General features: G+C 26.1%; 3 protein-coding genes across 14 annotated transcripts in view; 2 read left to right on the top strand and 1 right to left on the bottom strand.

Moving 5' to 3' along the window:
* The window catches only part of LOC102681558 (transmembrane and coiled-coil domains protein 2), a 9222-nt gene extending 6325 nt beyond the window's left edge, over window positions 1–2897 (top strand). For 4 of the 10 annotated variants that reach the window (XM_031511030.1, XM_006616904.2, XM_031511031.1 and 1 more), the window contains 5 exons: window positions 262–270; window positions 879–1210; window positions 1308–1708; window positions 2018–2180; window positions 2288–2897. In XM_031511030.1, the coding sequence (XP_031366890.1) occupies window positions 262–270; window positions 879–1210; window positions 1308–1708; window positions 2018–2174 (899 nt within the window). In that variant the 3' untranslated portion in view covers window positions 2175–2180; window positions 2288–2897. The remainder of the gene's footprint in view (window positions 1–261; window positions 271–878; window positions 1211–1307; window positions 1709–2017; window positions 2181–2287) is intronic. The other 6 variants (XR_004150698.1, XR_004150697.1, XM_006616902.2 and 3 more) reach the window with 6 other exon arrangements.
* A 4258-nt stretch (window positions 2898–7155) lies between these two features.
* Window positions 7156–10447, bottom strand: LOC102681122 (zinc finger protein 260-like). 3 transcript variants are annotated; one of them, XM_006616895.2, is made up of 4 exons: window positions 10011–10447; window positions 9319–9753; window positions 8939–9190; window positions 7156–8855 (listed from the first exon to the last, which is right to left on the bottom strand). In XM_006616895.2, exons 1-4 carry the CDS (start codon window positions 10149–10151, stop codon window positions 7398–7400), a joined length of 2286 nt encoding a protein of 761 aa, XP_006616958.1. In that variant the 5' UTR covers window positions 10152–10447; the 3' UTR covers window positions 7156–7397. The 3 variants fall into 3 exon arrangements, with proteins under 3 accessions (XP_006616958.1, XP_006616959.1, XP_031366889.1); XM_006616896.2 differs by lacking the exon at window positions 10011–10447 and adding an exon at window positions 9848–9990; XM_031511029.1 differs by lacking the exon at window positions 10011–10447 and adding an exon at window positions 9852–9961.
* An 807-nt stretch (window positions 10448–11254) lies between these two features.
* On the top strand, window positions 11255–13950 carry LOC102680986 (U4/U6.U5 tri-snRNP-associated protein 2). The gene is made up of 9 exons (XM_006616894.2): window positions 11255–11557; window positions 11891–12169; window positions 12246–12421; window positions 12485–12710; window positions 12812–13098; window positions 13159–13287; window positions 13381–13442; window positions 13558–13780; window positions 13847–13950. The coding sequence occupies exons 1-9, from the start codon at window positions 11479–11481 to the stop codon at window positions 13910–13912; spliced, it is 1527 nt and encodes a 508-aa protein (XP_006616957.1). The 5' UTR covers window positions 11255–11478; the 3' UTR covers window positions 13913–13950.
* The last annotated feature ends 6040 nt before the right edge of the window (window positions 13951–19990 follow it).

Genomic DNA, 19990 nt, shown 5'->3' with positions numbered 1-19990 from the left:
GATAGAATGCACGTTTTTTTTTATTTATAATACATATATATATATATATATATATATATGTAAATACGCATATATACTAAAATTCTTATAATTTTATTTTGGTTAATAATATTTTTATTATATTAAGAAATTTTTGTTTGGAATAAGATGGAAATGTATTGATATAATGATTATTCATATTATAATAATCATACAATATATTTCCACTTATTTAAATATTGGAGAATAAATAATATTTAATATTTTGCGCTGTCGTGGCAGTTGAAAGTAGTAAGTAACATTTGGGCTAAATTTTTCTATTGTATATTTTTTTTATATATTTTATATATTTTATAAACATATTATTATTTAATATGTAAATCTTAATAATTTTTTTACTATGATTTCTTTTCTATTCTCTTTTACTCTATAATAATAAAAATTATAGATTTTATATTTTATTAATAGATTTTATGTATTTTATTTATAGACAATTTTCAAATATTGTGTTTACATTTACATTATAAATTTTATATTTTTATTATTGTTTTGTGTTATTTAATGATTTTGCCTTATCTTTAATGGCTTTTTATAAATTTTGATATTTGCTTCCTTATATTAGTTATCCAATACATCAACAATACATCAATATAATTAAACATGTAAATAAATTTAAAAAAAAATTATAAAGAAAACAATTTTTATATTAATTTTACATAATATTTTATGATACATCATTGATGTAATTATATATAAAAATATTTTTATTATCAATATCTTTATTTTAAAAAAAGATATGTTATAATATGAAAAACTACATAAATTCATTAATTGTTAACAAAGGCAAGATAATTTGGTATTGGATAACATTCTAACTTGCGACGTCTGTGTCCCTGCAGATGGCTCGACTTTTTATGTAAACGATACACCGCGTGCAGGTAATGGAGATAACGCTAGTGTTGAAGATGAAAAAGCTCATCATGGTTCAGCGACGCTTCCTGGTGGATGTAGTTTGGGATCAACTCATAGTGCTGCAGCAATGAAATTTCCATCCGAAGAAGGATCCGAATGTTCTAGTGTTACAAGCGAAAGCGGACCTGGTAGTAGGGGGCAAGCACACACATGTCACAATAGTAATAATGCTGCACTTAGTCTCAAATCTATTTTCTCAGAGCTACAAGAACATAGAGAAAATCTGGAAAGAATGAAAGATAAATTAGAAGGTTTAAAGGTTTGTTTTTAATGATTAAAAACTAAAGAACAATTAAGAAATTTGAATAAATAATAATTATGTTTACAATTTTATCAATTTCATCATTTAATTTTAGAGTTTACAACAAGAAGTGACATATCTTTCTCATGCTTTACAAGAGGAACGTTTTAGATGTGAGCGTCTAGAAGAACAAATTAATGATTTGACTGAGCTGCATCAAAATGAAGTAGAAAATTTGAAACAGACTATAACAGATATGGAAGAAAAAGTGCAATATCAAAGTGAAGATCGTTTAAGAGATATACATGAAATGTTGGAAAGTTGTCAAACTAAAATTTGTAAAATGGAACATCAACAACAGCAACACCAACAATATGTTACTTTAGAGGGTTTGGATAATAGTAATGCAAGAGCCTTGGTTGTAAAGCTTATAAATGTGGTATTGACTGTGTTGCAAGTTATTCTACTTCTTGTTGCAACAGGTGCTGGTATAATGATGCCTTTTCTTAGGACTAGGTACAGTTATTTCATATTATAAATTATTTATTATTTTTATTTTTCAGAGAATAAATAATTAAATAAATTATTTAATATATAATAATCTGTTAAAATATATTTATTTCAGCTTAAAATCTTCATAAAACATATAATTTAATACATATAATTTAATTCAAGATATATAATTTATTTATTTCTTTTTTTCGGATCATTCTTAACTTTTTTTACTTTATATACATCTCATTTCATACTTCATCACGTACATTGCCATCTGATTTTAATTTCGCACACTCATTGTTTTATTTTGTTTTCACATCTCTGTTGCAGTTGTACTAAGCCTCATTGTTTCATGTGCAGGGTGCGCATATTAACTACTACGCTTGTTGTATTGGGCATAGTATTTGTGCTCAAACAATGGCCTGAGGTTCACGACGTCGGCAGTCACCTCATGCGCCATCTTAAACAGACGCTCGCTGTTAAGTAGCACATTGTAAGTAAATAATTACTATTTTAAAAATTGGAAATGTTTTATAAAAATTCGTGAAATTTATATAATTTAATATTTTATTAATTTAAAATAAATAAAATTTATTTTAGGGTTATTCTAGGGTATATTTAAATTAATCATACCCTGTAATGAAGAAAAATTGTACACAACATTTTGGACCTATTTATGTGCTGTAGTTTTGGAGCAATAATAGTAGGTATATGCGCAAATGATTTTATTTATATTTTAAATTCGATATTCACCATTACTATATTAAATCAGATGAATGATCAAATCTATTTGATACTGTTAACAGAATTACAATACATAAAACATATTTTGCTGTGCAAAAATGTTTCACTTATGAAGGAGAGATTTTCTAGAGATGATAAATGCAAAATATCATTTATCTTTTGTGCAAGTATTATAAATTTATTTACAATCTTTTTATTTTTATTTGAGCAATTTTAAAAAAGAAAAAATAAAGAGAAATATACGTATTTACTATTTAATATTACTTGCGCGCGAATAAAATAAAAACGATTATAATTTAAAATAAAATAAAATAAAATAATTTCTATAAAGTATAAGAAAAAGACAGTAATAATAATGCTGTACACTGATATTGCTTGATTACATACGGCACATTATTAGAAGAATTTACTCTAATATCGTGCGATTAAATTCATTTTTACATGAATCATTGATTAATATGAAATTTAAAAAAAATTATTGAACAAGAGAAAGTACTGATTAAAAGATAAATAAAAATTGTTCTATTATTAGTGTCTGTGGGAGGTGCTACTATCATTTTCAGGATTGTAATTCATAAATTCGATATTCTAGTAATTAATTTCTAATAATTGCAAAAATTATAAATACACTTTAAATAAAATATTTGTAATTAAAATCGTCCAATTGTTAAAGAATAGTATAAATTAAAAAAACAATAGAATATTTAGATAATTGTAGATATTCTTTATTTCAAAATATATCATTATAAAATATATAATATATTCTTTAATATCGACAATGAAATGGTTTAATTTGAATTGTATAACTGCATCACTTATATATAATTTAAATATATTCATGAGAATATAAAAACAAGAAAACTATTTGAACAAACATTTATATAATATTTAAAAGAGGACCAACATTTTTTTTCTTCTTATTCTATAATGTTGATTTATTTCATATAAAAAAATACGTCTTTGGAAATAAATAGCATCATTTATTATGTTTAATAATCTTAAATCAATATTTCAAACCACCACAGACACAAATATGCGTGCATATTATATTGAATATAAAGAAATGAACCATGACACAGATGTTGAAATGAGAGAAAGACTGATGGATTACATCGCTGTTACAATTGTGAGTAATATGATACTTGTGGCAATTTTATATTGCTATTCATTGAAAAAGTGTTGAAACGGTAAAAGGATTGAAAAGAAAAAAAAGAAAAATAAAAAAAAAACCACCATAATTAAAATAGTACAATTATATGAAGAAAAATGATTCTTAAATTAATATAGGTGCTCAAATCTACGAGTGTATAAAATATTTTGGTTTATATAATTTTTTGATTTTATTGTCGTTATTGGCAAAATGTCATTTATTTCATTAATTTTGTAATTTTTGATTTCCTCAAGTACAGTGTCATGAATTATCATAAGATTTAACAGTTCAATTATTTTATGCATATAAAGAAAGGCAAACAAAGAAATTATTTTTTGGTAATAAATATTATCTTTTTATCGTTTAATATGTAAAGTTTTCTTTATATATAAATAATACATATAATTTCTAATATGTATTAAATTCGAATATTAGCATTTTTATTATTTGTATATGTTGAATTATGTAATATTATCGTTTCGCTGACCATTAAAAAAAATTATGAGAACTCGTTATTAATCGATAGATAAAATCTGTAAATAAAATAAACTTTCCGTATTTCATTTTTTTTATGCCTGTTATTCGTGAATACAACATCAAATTTCCTATTTTTTTATTTAAGACTATAATTCTTCAAAAAAATGCTATTTACATATATATATATATATTATTATCATTCTTTATATTTTATTGTTACAATCACTTTTATAATATTTGTTAAACATAATTTTTATAATATTTATGTATGCGAATACTGCCAAGAATATAATATAAAAGATAAAATTTAATAATTTACAAAAGATACAAAAACTATATAATTAAAATTTTATATACATATTGAAGATCAAAAGAAAAAGGAAGTTTGATCGTGTATTTATAACTTCATCAGGCAAGATTTTATATTTCAATATATCGCGTATATTCTTTTTTATTTTCTCAAATTGACTTTCTTTATAAATGTATTTTAAAAATTTATTCAATATTAAATTTATTAATAACTATAATAATGTTTCCTTCGAATCCTCTTGCGTTCCTAAAAATAGTTTTTTATGTCTATAAATTTATAAATACGTCGCTGTGACTATACTAAGTTTATAATAAAAGCGTATAAGTTAAAAATCAGTTTTGGGATCAATATAATTATATGTACAAAATTTTGAAACAATTTTCTGTCTGTATTTATACTAAAATTCACAAAAAAAAAAAATAATTATAATGATTGAGAATAATAATATTTCGAAAATAATGTATATATTTGTTTATATTAATTCTATTGGATTCGATATTATATTGATTCTGTAAAAAGATTTCTAATTTTACGTTGTTTGAATCAAATTTTGATTAAAAATATATGCTTATTATTGTGTAAGTGACAACTAGACAAAATATATAGGGTGTTCAGTAATGCGCTTATATATTACTACAATTATCACCGCTGCATAACTTTTTTTTGATTAATTGTTATTTATTATTAATTAACAATATTTATCTTTAAAAGTTATATGTATAAGCAAATGATGAAGAAATATAAAATGTAAGAATTGTACGTCCGATTCCCTATTTGTAGTTATATATTAAACAAACACCCTATATGTATTGTATAGCTTTAGATCGTGGTGCTTTGTAAGATACACGTATAATCCAATTATTAGAGAATTTGTTAACGTTATCGACCACTGATTTAGCGAGGGCCCCTATTTGCACGTTTACAAGAACGTTTACATAGTAATATTTGGACGTAAAACAGAAAAAGAAAAAATTAAATCAATATATATATAGATATAAAAGAATATTATAAATATATAAATATTTATATAAACAAAAAATTACAACAAAACATGCCAAACAACGATGGACATATTTTGTATCTTACATTTTTCTATAAGTTTTTCTTTTTATCGTGGCTATTTACAATTTTATATGTATTTTGTATTAACAAAGCTTCACGAAAAAATGTAAAGAATTAAATAAGTTGCGACAAAATTAATATAATTCTGGAATTTAATAATCATTGCTCATGTCTCTTGTAATTTTAGGGGCCCGCTATAAAGTTATAGTTTAGGGAAAAAAATAATTTTAAAAATAAATATATTATCATTGATGCCTTGCCTAGGTAGTTAATGTCAAATTATAGATTAAATATTTGTTGTCAATTGTAGAATGATGTAGAAAATAGGAACAGCGATTATAATGGAAATTGTTATCACGCTAGGCAGCATACACATGCATATATATGTATATTATGCATACACGTGAATACATATGTATTAGTTGCATAACAAGTCAGTGTAATAATGTAGTTTAAAGACATAAATAAGTTTATGTCTTTAAAAAAATCAACATACGTGCATAATGCCCGTATTATGTTATTGCTGCTAAATATCAATTTCAAAATCAATATAAATTTAGCAGCTCTTGTCATTAACATTATTATTTAATACCGTTTCGAAATAAAAAAAATTTTTAATAAAATTGAAATTTTCTTTGACCTTATTATGAATAATTTGTTACTATATTTCAGAGTTAAAATATGTAATAAATAAAAAAATTTTAACACAATGTGCATTTAGGTATATAAAATTAAAAAATAACACTAGTAATTGTAAAGTTTTTTATATTTTTTCAAGAAGATTTGTCAATAATAATATTACAATCACAATTTTACAAATAATGTAATCACTTTATTATTATATATCACAATTTCTACTATGTATAATGCTGAAAGCTGTTTTTGTTTAAAAGAGAACTGCAGAGATGCCACAAGAATATAATGTTAAAGGTGATTATATAATTTTAGACATTTTTATATATAAATTTTAAAAATTATATTATTAATGAAATAACCACCATTTCATAGCATTTCTTTGCAGTAAAAGTAGCTATCAGCCTTTAATTCGATAAATAATATTTTAATGTTTTATTGGTATTAATAAGAAAATATTTTATTTTCCTTATGATAATCATATTTTTTACTACATAGTTAATAGACGTTGCATTAGATTGCTTTTTTTGTGATGTTTATAACAAGTTATAATGCACACAGAACATAAAATGTAAATTCTCATGTGATAATTAAAACGAATGATTTTTCTAATATACTTTAATATGTTGTAAATAAATAACGTGTTAATATAATACACGTTGCATTTTTTTTTAGAACAATGTTAATGAATAAATAATAAATTGATTTATCTCAATTTTATTTTGTATGTTCAAAAATTATTAAATAATTTAAGTTTTTTGTAAAAATAAACATAGATATTATTTGATCAGAAATTTAAATTACATAATGTACTCCTATTAAATTTCTAAAATATATCATTGAAAAAATTTATTATCACAAGCTAGAAAATAAATTCTATAATGCAAATACATACATTGATTGTAAAAGCTTGTAAATAATATTTATCGTTATTATAACTTAAAATTCATAATATTTTATAGTTCAATAACAATAATTATTGATTATCGAAAGATTCTAGAGCAAAACAAATTGCAAATAAAAAAAGTAGATATTTTAAAAATAGCAACATATTTCGGTAAAATATATACCGATATAAAAAAGACGATAATGTAAATAATTATTTAATTTTATTTTCTATACCTATAAGTGACTTTAGAAAACATTATCTCTTGCAAAGAATTCTCGAAAATATATTCTTTGTGTGTATACAATTTAACGTATAATATGCTACAGTAAAGGAATACATCGTGGTGACTAATGCCGCTTCCTATAAAATGCAGACTTGATATTTTATTTTCTATCGTGCATTGTTGATATTTATTTCGATATTTCCCAATATTTGATTATAGGTTTCAATCTGCAGTAATTTGAATTCCTTCTTGAGAATCTCGAAGTACAATTTCTGCTGGTAAAATATTTTTCATTTCATTTTTACGAGGAACTGGTTCATCCTTTTGCACAGGAGGTGCACCATGGTGTTTTTTTTTATGACACATCATAGTTGATCTCGATACAAATGTTTTACCGCATGCATCACATTCATATGGTCGTTCTCCAGTATGTAATCTTTTGTGAATGGCCATAGGAGTAAATTGTGTAAATGTTTTACCACATACATCACATCTGTAAGGCCGTTCTCCGGTATGCAATCTTCTGTGACATCTTAATGCTGCTCTTCTGGCAAATACTTTTCCACACATATCGCATTTAAAGCTTTTTTCTCCTGTGTGCATTGTCGAATGAATTTTGAGATCAACTCTTGTTAAAAATCCTTTACCACAAACTTCACATAAATATGGTTTTTCACCAGTGTGAATACGTAAATGCGTGTTAAGATAACTTTTACTAACGAACATTTTATTGCATACCACACATGGATATTGGCGATTATCCATACCCGAATGAATTTTTTGATGACTTTTACAAAGTCCTTTAGTTATAAAACCTCTACCACAAATTTCGCAAACATATGGTTTAACACCAAGATGTCTGTTTTGATGATCCAATAAAGATTGTTTTGTTTTAAAATGCTGTCCACAAGTATTACATGGAAAAGGTTTTAAATCTGAATGTACTCTTTGATGAAGAACCAGATAACTTTTAGACTGAAAACCTTTACCACATGTAGAACAATTGTAATCAAATTGACCTGTATGTGTGGCCGTATGTTGTGCAAGTCCAATTTTACTACGAAATGCTTTTTCACAAGTTACACATTGAAAAGGCTTTTCACCAGTATGTTTCCGCATATGTTCTTGTAGTTTATAATTTGTTCTGTATTGTTTTCCACAATGAGCACAAACTTTTGGAGTCCATTTTTGTCTCACAGTTGCTTGTTTCTTTTCTTCTATATTTATGTCATTTTGAGAAGACGCTAATTCCGATTCCATAACTTCTTTTTCTTTGTTAATTGTTTTATTTTTATGTATATCACATCTTTCTTTATGTACATTTAAGGCATCTACACTTGTAAAATATAAACCACATGGACAGCAACAAAAGTATTGTTCAAAATGTGCTATCATATTATTTGAACCTAATGTTGCTTCATTACAAAATGGACATACATACCAATGTGAACCTGTTTCATCAATTGTAGGATTATTTAATGTTGTTTCTAATAATGCATGCTTAGTTCTTTTTGTATATTCTACTAAAATTTCTGAACTTCCAGTTGTTACTTGACTTGTTGATGCTATATTATTTGTTTGTGTAGTCGTATGTCTAGGAGTTTCACTTTCAACTATACGTGTTTCTTCTATATCACTATTGGTTTCTGGTTGAGCAGAAGTAAAATTTTCATGTGGTACCTACAAGTTAAAATTACTCATTGAAGAAAATATTAACTATTTTTTTTTTTTTTTTATTTTCTAATTCAATTTCAGCTACTTACATTAGTTTCAAGTACATTTGTAGGATCTTCTGCAGTTAATCTATCCTGCAACCTATGATATTCTTGTTTTATTGGTACTGATTCATATTTTACACTGTCACAATAATGTACAATTGGTTCTCGACTCTGATCTTCAGGATTTATTGAAGTAACATAATTTATTCCTAACTGACTTAAATGACCACTCACAGTTAAATTTCCAACTACAGTCATATCACCTTCCAAATGCATCGCTATTTGATGATTAGACACCTGTAATGAGAAAATATATTTAAGTAGCATTTATTATTACATATTTAGAAATTATTTAGAATAAAAACATTATTATAATATAGTACAATTTATTTCAGCAAGCATATTAGGTTTATTTGTTCATTTACTTCTCGTATATGTTCATCCACCATTCTAGCAGTATCTCCATCTAAACAGTCGATACCAGTAACCTCAATATCAGTATCCTGTTGACCCATTTCTTCTTGAGTAACAACTTGTTCACTAGCTGCCAAATCTATTTCATCTATAACTTGCATAGTATGTATAGTAGGTTCTTCTGTTTCTTGAGAAGTTACATGATTTTGTACATTTTCAATATTGTTTTGTATTCTACTAATATTTCTTTGAATCCTATTCATTTCTTCTACTTCTTCTAAATCCTGTTTTGATATATGAACAACTTCGTTTTTGGCAATTTCTTTTAACATTTCCATAAACATTCCTTCAGTATGTAAACATTTTTCACGAAAATCAAACAACTGATCTAATTTATAAGCACATTCTTCACATACCACTTTTGGTAATTGATCAGTCATAGACACCTAAAAATAATTAATCAATTAATAAAATTAATATTTTTTTTCAAAAAATATATTAAGTGGCATTACAATCTTCAGATTTTAAAAGTAATTGTACATGCTTAAAATTAATGCAGAACATGATCCTTGTTATAAAAACATCGTGAAACCTTGCACCAATTTTCTTCCTCTATTTATAGTTAAATTAGGAAGAGGGGGTGAAGACAGAGCACTGAAGATTGCAGTGAAATTGGACCTCTACCGTTTGTGTATGATTTTACCTGCACTGGCAAACACGCGGCTATTTTCTTGTCAATGTTGCGCATTTGATCGCCGGCTTCGAAGATTGGTAATCCCATTAGAATACCTGTTTTAGTCGCACATAAACGACATAAGTAATCAAATTCCTCAACGACGGCCATATCAACAGAACGAAGAGGATCGTCTTGTTGCCAGATTAAACGAATGACCCGAAGAACCGATTAGAACGATTTTACTTTGAAATCCAACGGCAAAGATTTTTTACGTGATTTAAAAAACTTATGTCACGCATTACGACATTTCTTAATTTGCCACCTGCAGATCTTCAATTTAAAATTTTTCTACTTTTTAAAAATGCATTATCCAGGGATATTTGTCAAGTGAGTCTGCGTCCACACCATCGAGGAGTCTTTTACAATCAGTCGTGGCATCCGTAGCGGGGGAATTAACTTGTAGTGCTCTCTTTTCATCTAAAAAGAATCTGTTTTGTAGATGGCGCGCAAAACATTCTTTTGATCGATTTATCGAAGATCGAAAGATATTTACTTACACTTATTTTTAAACAATTCATTTTTATTATAGAAAGTTTATTTAAATTTATGTGATTTTATAATAATTAAAATTTAAGAACAAAAAATTAAAATCAAATATATATGACTTAACTTTACAAATATCTTTACTCATATTATAAAATTTATTATGTAAATTTTAAAATCTATAAAGTTTAAAAATATAGAACATATATAAAATATATAAAATATACATGAGAAAAAAAAAATATATATATATATAAATAAAAAAAATGTATGTAGAATTTGATATGATATATATAGAAACATAAAGTACAGAGAAAATACAAAATAATACAATTTTTAGCTCGTATCTATATCTATATTTTTTTATTATTAAAGATTATAATATTAAAAATTAAGGCATATTGTAATTTTGTAAAAAAAAAATGATAAAAGTATATTGAATTAACATTTCGACATTATTTGTGATCAGATGCCAAGATCAAATATAGACAAAGAAAGCAAACAATAGAAAGAAGATAAAAATAGATTAAAAATTAAGAAATTAGCGCCATCTTCAGAGTGCCGCAAATGAAACACATAAACAAAAAGAGAAAATGTTAGAAGAAGATAAAGATAGAATAAGAATTGATCTTTAACGCCATCTTTTGAATATCAAAAATATTTCTCTACGGTAGAAATAATAAAATAAAGAATTGAGAATTAACGCCATCTTTGAAAAATGTTTTTAGAAAAATATTTTTGCTATGTATATATATATATATGTATGTGTATATGTAATTCGCTTGCATTGAAATACATATGCTAAAAATTACATCTATTGAAATACTGTTTTGTTTATTACACGTGTACACGTGTTTTTAAATATATATAAAATAGAAATCTCTAATTTTTATATAAGTATGTTACAAGTTCATCAGTTCATAAAAATAATTTGCTTTAATTGCTAATAAAAATGGCGACAAATCAATCAGGAATTCAACAAAAACGAAAATTAATGATAGAGCAAAATAATTCAGATGAAGAAATTAACAGTAAGTATTTATAATCAAATTTTATATAAATTAATTATTATTGACTTTAAATTTATTTTATAAAAATAAAATGTCAAAATTTATTATTTATATGTTTGAATTTTAAGGTTAGCTAATCTTTCTTTTATTATATCAATCTATGTGATAAATAATATATATTTTATTATTATAAGTAAAAATGTTTATTATTTGTAAATGTAAATTATTATTTTGATATTCATAGATTTTTCAAATTACAGAAATATAATTATATCAAATATTGATTTTATTATCAAATATTATTTATAACCTAAAAATCGTAAAATATATCATAATTATCTTTTTTAATTGCAGAAAGAATTAAGATTACTAAAATAAATTCAGAACCTCCACGATTATGTCCTTATTTAGATACAATAAATCGCCAATTTTTAGACTTTGATTTTGAAAAATTATGTTCAGTATCATTGTCAAGAATTAATGTATATGCTTGTCTTGTATGTGGAAAATATTTTCAAGGTAGAGGTACTAATACTCATGCATATACGCATAGTGTGGCTGAGAGCCATCACGTTTTTCTAAATCTTCATACATTAAAATTTTATTGTTTACCTGATAACTATGAAATTATTGGTAAGAAAATATTATTATGACATATTATTATATATTTGTTTACTAAAAATCAATATTATTTCTTAATAATTATCAGATTCATCATTGGATGACATAAAATATGTTTTAAATCCAACATTTGATAAAGCACAAATTGCACAATTAGATAAAAGTGATAAATTATCAAGAGCCATAGATGGTTCATTATATTCCCCTGGTATTGTGGGAATGAATAATATTAAAGCAAATGATTACTGTAATGTGATTCTACAAGTGAGTTATTTTTAAGTATTTTTAATCAGATACATAGATTCATAATAATTTCAATGATTTTAGGCACTTTCTCATGTTACACCTTTAAGAGACTTTTTTTTAAGAGAATCTAATTATTCTCATGTAAAAAGACCACCTGGAGATTCTTCTTATCTTTTAGTTCAACGATTTGGAGAATTAATGAGAAAGTTATGGAATCCACGTAATTTTAAAGCTCATGTTAGTCCACATGAAATGTTGCAGGCTGTTGTTTTATGGAGTAAAAAAAGATTTCAATTTACTGAACAAGGTAAAAAATAGATCATATTATTATACAGTTATACTACAAAATAAATTATAATAAAAATTTTATTGTTTTTCATTATTAATTATTGAAAATAAAATTTTTAGGTGATCCAATTGATTTTCTTTCATGGTTTCTAAATGCTCTTCATTTAGCATTAAATGGTACAAAAAAACGTGATTCTAGTATAGTATATAAAACATTTTTGGGTCATATGAGAATATACACACGAAAAATACCACCATTAGAATTAGAAGAAAGTCAAAGAAGTGAATTGCTTCATACTGTAGAATATGGTGAAACAGTAACAGAAAGTCCATTTTTATATCTAACATGTGATCTTCCACCACCACCTCTTTTTAAAGATCAATTTACTGAAAATATTATTCCCCAAGTAAGTAGATTATAAATTTTGATTATTACAAATATTATAAAATACATTTTTTTTAAATAGGTTAATTTGTACACATTATTAAATAAATTTAATGCTATAACAGAAAAAGAATATAAAACTTATAAAGAAAATTTTATGAAAAGATTTGAGATAACAGAACTCCCTCCTTATCTTATACTTTACATAAAAGTAAGTATAATATTGTATTGTAGATTATTTAATTTTATTTAATAAAAAATTATTAAAATAATTATAAATAATTATTTATAATTTGTTACATAGAGGTTTACAAAAAATACATTCTTTGTAGAAAAAAATCCTACCATAGTTAATTTTCCAGTTAAGTAAGTAACAGAAAATTACAATATTATTTTATTAATATATATGAATAATGATCATATCAATTAATTAATTTAAAATTTAAAAATATATTTTCTTTATTTCTTTATTCTTTTAAAGAAATGTAGATTTTGGAGATATTTTAACATCTGAAGTGAAACAAAAACATCCATATACAACATATGATTTAGTTGCAAATATAGTTCATGATGGTGAACCTGGTCAGGGAACGTATAGAGTTCATATTTTACATAGAGCAACTGGTCAATGGTATGAGTTACAAGATTTACATGTAACTCAAATTTTGCCTCAAATGATAACTTTAACTGAAGCATATATACAAGTGTGTATTCAATAAAATATTTTCACAAATATTTTTAAATAAGAATTTATAAATCTTCTTTTTCAGATTTATGAATTAAAAAAAGATATATATACAGAAAATGGTGACAATAAAAATAAGAAGACGATGTGATAAATGTAATTTTTTAAATAAAATATTACAATTTTTCACTTTTCCTAATTTCATATTTCTTATTCCTATTTTATTAAAAAATTTAACTTTCAAAACTTTATAATTTGTAATACATTTAAACTAAAAAATTCTTTGCGCAATTTATAATATAATTTATATATATATATATATGAACTTAAAACGTAAGTATACATAAAATCACAATTTATTAATACTATAATTTCAAAATACTATATTTTGAAATTTACGTCATTCTTTATGAAATAATAATAATTTTATTAACACAATTATCGTAAATTTGATTTAAATTAAAAAAAAAACGTAAAAAATAACCCTATTTATTAAGATTGATTTTGCGATCCTACGATCGCGTCGAAAATTGCCGAACTTTACCGAGAAGATCGGAAGTACAAACTGGAAGTAGAAGTCGTGACATTGGTGGGGAGAATCGTGGTTGGTGGGGATTGGAGTGTCGCGCCGAAGCCGAAGCGAACCGGAGTAGAGTCACAGCCGGCCACGCGAGACGGTCATGAGCGAACGTTTTTCACGGTTCGCGGTTTTTCTATCTTTTTTCCGTCGTGCTTTATTTTTCGGAGTATATCGAGACGTGTTTCATATATTATTCGGAAACGCGCTAGTGATATTGACGTTTCTCTATACCTAGTCATAATTCATTTTCGCGAGTGTTTTTTGCTTGTGTGTACATTGTGTTGCTCAGTGTGTTCTCAGCACGTGGATTATTGCTAGTAGGAGCAACTCTTGCTTATATTGTGAGTACACGTTTTATACAAAAACTTTCTGAAAAAGTTCATCGAGCGTCCTCATACGTACAGTACTGGTTTACGAATTATGCGAGTTTATAAATATTCGCGATATATAATCATTGGTAGGCGCGATGCGTATTTAAGAATGTTTGAAAACAAATAGTAATTGCGATAACGGTTTTATTTTATCCGATTGGCACCTGACGGAGAATCTCTATCTTCTCGAAAGTATTCCCGCGTAAAACTTTTCAGTATTCAATAGTCTTATATTATATATTATTAAATGAGTAGAACTTCAATAGTTCGAGGTAAAAATACGGAATCTACATATTGATATTAATTTGCTTGGTTACAGTTTGGTAGGCATGGTTCACGATAATTTCGATTTGTGTCGGCATTTTGCCAATATGCGCTATTTTCCTGTAACCGCTCCGAATACCTGTTTCATACGAATCTCAAAAAAACTGTTTGATTGCGTGGCCTCTGTGGCGAAGAGGCGAGTTTGAATGTTGCTCAAAAAAAAGAGGGGAGTACGTTGACTCTTGAAGAAGCTGCGAGTTTCGGATTCCTAGCATCTCGCTTGGTAATCGTTGCATCGTGTAAACCAGTTTCCGCGTGTGAGGATTCTCAATGACATATCGAAAGTATGACAATCGATTGTATAATGCAATCGCCATTTTTTAAATATTGCGTTTCGATATGTCATAAATAGAACTATTAGAATTATAAATTTATTATTAGTATAAAATATAATACGACATTTATTATTTTTAATCATTTTTTTAAAAATTTTTTTAAATATTATAATGTGAAGTGTATTGTTTAATTTGATTTTATTATTAATGTTAATTATTTAATTATTTTAATTTTTAAAATCACAATAAAGAATTGTAGGCGCAAAATAAACATGGCGACCATTAAAATACAGGTACATACAAGTATATATTAATAATAAGTATATATAATAATGATAAGTATATATTTTTTTTTCGAAAATATTTTACATTTAACAAATATTACGACAATAAATATTAATGTTAAATATTATAAAAGTTAGAATTTTTTACGATGGTAATAATTAAAATTTATTTTAAATATAATATATATAATATTATTTTTGATATTCGTTAAATTGGAATATTATTTTTCTTTTACAATATTTACATTAATCATCACATCTATTATATCTATTATATTTTATTATATTTGTATCTATCTATTATACTATCTATTATCTATAATTCATGTTGTTGGTTATTCATAAAGATGAAATATATTTTGAAAAAGCAACAAAATAGTCAAATAGGAGATAAAAATCATGATAATTACAAATTCGCGATATTTGTAAATTAAAGATGAGATTTTTCGAATTACAAAGAATGTCAACGACATGCTATAAAATGTTTCAAACGTATATAGTATCCTAGCAGAAATGCATGTCGTATGATGCATTGTTTCGTTTTTTTTTTTAAATCCTTTATAGTCTCTCACGTTCTGTGTATCTAATATGTCAGCATCCCCGCATGTATTAGTCTAGTATATTAAAAAAAAAAATATATATATATATATATTAGCAAGAAAATTCGTTTTTTTTCACATTTTTTTTAAGTTAGCAAACTTATTCGTGATCCGTTTATGGATGTAAAAACGTGTCAAGGATGGAGATCATGGTTATATTCATCTACGAGAAATATCCTTGAGGCACTTAAATATCGATTGAGGATAGAGGAGTGCGTTGTCAAACACTTCCTGTTAAAACAATTTGAATATGCGTAGCCATAACACATCTATTTTATTGTTTTTGTGAATTATTTTATATATATTTTATCTTTTTGAGTAGCAATATTTTTTTTTTTAAATAATAATTATGATATTAATATCATTTCTCATTTCAGTATATTTAAGAGGATTTCTATTTTTGTGATAATTCTTAAATTTTTTTTTTTCTAAATTTTAGAAAAAACATCATACAATAATCTAATCCATTTAAGATAGATTAATTTATTTTATTAATATATAAATTGCACAGGAAAACTGTTTATTTTGAAATTAAAATTTTGTAGATTAATTTATAGAATTATTATAGCATTTTGATATTTTTATTGTTAATTATATTAATAAAAAAATATTAATTTGCAATATAATAATGCAATTTTTTAATAATAAATTTAATTTTTAATGAAAATTAATATCTAATTCGTGATTAACAATCGAGATAATATTTGAGACAAACAAATTCTCCTTTTTAGTTTTTCATAGTGAAATTGATTGAAAGAATATCTTATTTCTAAATAATTCAAAAGAGAACGACTATATTTTTGGAAGTGATAGAAGATATTGAATATTTAATCTAGCATGCTTTGTCAATGTGATTCTTGAACTTATTAGAATACTGGCTGAGATCACTGTTGAATGTTCAATTGCCTCGAGGTATATTTTTTCTTATGTAAGTTAGACAAAATTACTTAACATGTTTCTATCTATAAAAGTCGAATCTATACATAATTTATTCATTGTCAAGAAATAACAGAATTCATCGCATATTTTATTCAAGAATATTTTTTCCTCGAAAACAAACTCTTATTTCTAAATCTTTTCATTTTCAAATTAGTTTTTCATGGATAATTATCTGAATTACTCGTATACGTGAAAAAAAATGGTTTGCGTAATATAAATGATAGGTAATAAATGATTTCCGTTTTCTTCGGAAACGGAAAGATTACAGAAAATTCAGAATTAAAATGCCATTTTCTAATCAACATAAAATAACATAAAATATCTATCATTTGATACAGATTAATCTCGATAATAAAAAAAAAAAAATCTCATAACATAGCTAAGATTTTGACACGATCGAAAGAAAAGTGGAAAGGAAACGATCGATCGAAGAAAATTCGCATGACGTTGACACGGGAGAGGCACAATTAAAGAAAAAGAAAGTTCGTAGCCGGATTAAACGAGGGATCTCTTCTTTTCTTCCATTCATCGCCGATTCCATAGTTAGAGGAGGAGCACGATTGTTTTCCCTCGATGCAGGAAGTCCCTCGAACTGTGAAAAATAAATCCACAACGGAGAAAGTCACGGGTTTTGTCGTTGTCTCTCGTCTCGTGGTGTTCTGATTCTCTCTTGCCCACGTTGGATACGTTGGTATAGTGTGTCACAAAGAGGTTGTTCGCTCTTTACGTGCAGGTAGACAGAAGAAAGAGAAGAGACTAGCTCGAGGAGCAGCAGGTGCCCAGCTGTTACGTGGTGTAACACCTATGCACATCTGCCTGTGGGCGAACGATTAAGGCTACAGTGGAGTTTGTCGTTTGGCGAATTGGGTTACATTGGTCACGTTCTCGTGGAGATTATGAGGTTTTCTCTGAGGCAAGCCGCAGAGAACCCTCCGTATCTTTGAAACAGTTAGAAGTCGATGGTCCGATTAGAATTCCATTGTGCACTATCGCTCGTCTGACCGTGACTTGAACGATGTTGCCTTTGTTCTCGAATCGGGTTTATAGTTGTTAAATTTCTCAGTAAATAAAGAAGGATTTTGAAGGGATTTTTATAGAGGAATTTATAAAAATTTTAATAGAAATTTTTAATTCGATGGATGGAATCGGATGGATCTGGAATTGCTAGAAAACGATCTTTTACTTTTGAAACAGCTGAGAAAACGAGAAAATTTTCGTTTTAACATAATATATTAAGAGAAAATGAGAAAGAGATGATAGAAATTTAACAAGAAGATATAATTTATTTATCAATTAATCAATTTTTAAACAGATTCGCGCGTTTTTCTATGTACAATTAGTCTCTTTGTGATGTATTCATGGAAATGTTGGAATGTCTTCATCGGTAGCCTCTATATTAAGCCGTCTAGCGTGTTCAACGTCGTCAAGACTCGTTCTGCCAGCTTTGAATCTTTGGATGTAATGATAGACGTACTCTCTAATTCTAGAGAGTGATGGCTGAATATTTCCTCTCTGAATATTATCTCTCGACATTTTCTTTTTATGAAAAGAGAATTACATCAGTTTTGATTTACTCCTTCCTTAATTGCGAATTGAACGTGTGCAAAAATTACCGAGAAATTATTTAATTAAGCCTCCTTAAGAAATTCACGTCACTTAACGTATCATGAAATAAATTGAAGTTTCAGATGGATTAAAACGAACCTTAATATTCGTCAACATTTGAAGATAAAAATTCTTGAATTCTTCGTAAAGAATTCTTGCGAGATCAAAAAAAAAATCAAAGTTAAATTCCACGAATAAGGAAATAAATGCATTTTTCATCGTCACAGCGAAAGAACTTTCTTTTTCAAAAGAACGAAAGGAAATGAATTTCAATAATATTGATAAAGAAATGAGATCAATTAAATATCGAAATGATCAACTCCATTTTTTTTACAAATTTTTCTTGAATTGTTGAAGTATTCAATTTTCCAGAAAGAAAACGATTTGATCTATCAAGATAATTTTCCTTTCAATCGATGAAAGTTTGCTACGTAAATGAAATTTAAATGATAGAGTGATAATAGGAAAGAAATCCTAGAAGAGGAGGAAAGAAATTATACCGAGATCTTTGAAGTGTCATAAATAGATTTCAAACGAAAGAATTTCTGTCGAAGAAGAAGAAGAAGAATTCGTTTATTTCGACTCGAATTTTAATTTTTTATTTTTATCGGCACACTTCACTTCGTGGTTTAAAATTATCTACAAACTGGGACAAACAAGCGTGAACCTTTCGCAAATTTTGAAATCTAGGACGAACGTTTAAAAGGAAAACTTCTTTCTTTAATGGCTTGCGTGGCTTTTGCATAAGAGAGAAACTAATAGGCATGTGCTCAGGTAATAGCAATGTTAAATGAGCCCGAACACTTCCAATCCACGAACAGTGGTAATTAAAATGACGATTGAAGATTGTTCGCGAAATTAAACAAATTTATTCTTCCTTCTTACTTACGTTTAAGTACCGACTTGAAGTGGTCGTACGAGAATGATTCGTAATCAAGATAAATCTCTGAAAATGGAAATGGATAACAAGATTTAACAATATCTAATTTAGATTAAGAAACTAGGATTGTATCGTGTATGTTACACTCGTGGATTGCTTGTTTGCATAATCTTTTAGTCCATGTTAGGATTCTAATAGGTTGTAACAGGTACTAATGGTTTCAGAGGCAAAGTTTAACGTGTTGCAATTACAACACGTTATGCTTACGCGTTTTAAGGAAAACTGTTGAATTGGAATCGAAATAATTTGTGCTCGGGAAAAACGATAATAATAGCAATTAGAAAATTCAAGAATCGATTTAAAATTACATTT

The sequence above is a fragment of the Apis dorsata genome, unplaced genomic scaffold (genome assembly GCF_000469605.1).
Source record: "Apis dorsata unplaced genomic scaffold, Apis dorsata 1.3 scaffold_285, whole genome shotgun sequence".
Lineage (NCBI taxonomy): Eukaryota > Metazoa > Arthropoda > Insecta > Hymenoptera > Apidae > Apis > Apis dorsata.
This window is presented reverse-complemented; position numbering and strand designations above follow the sequence as displayed.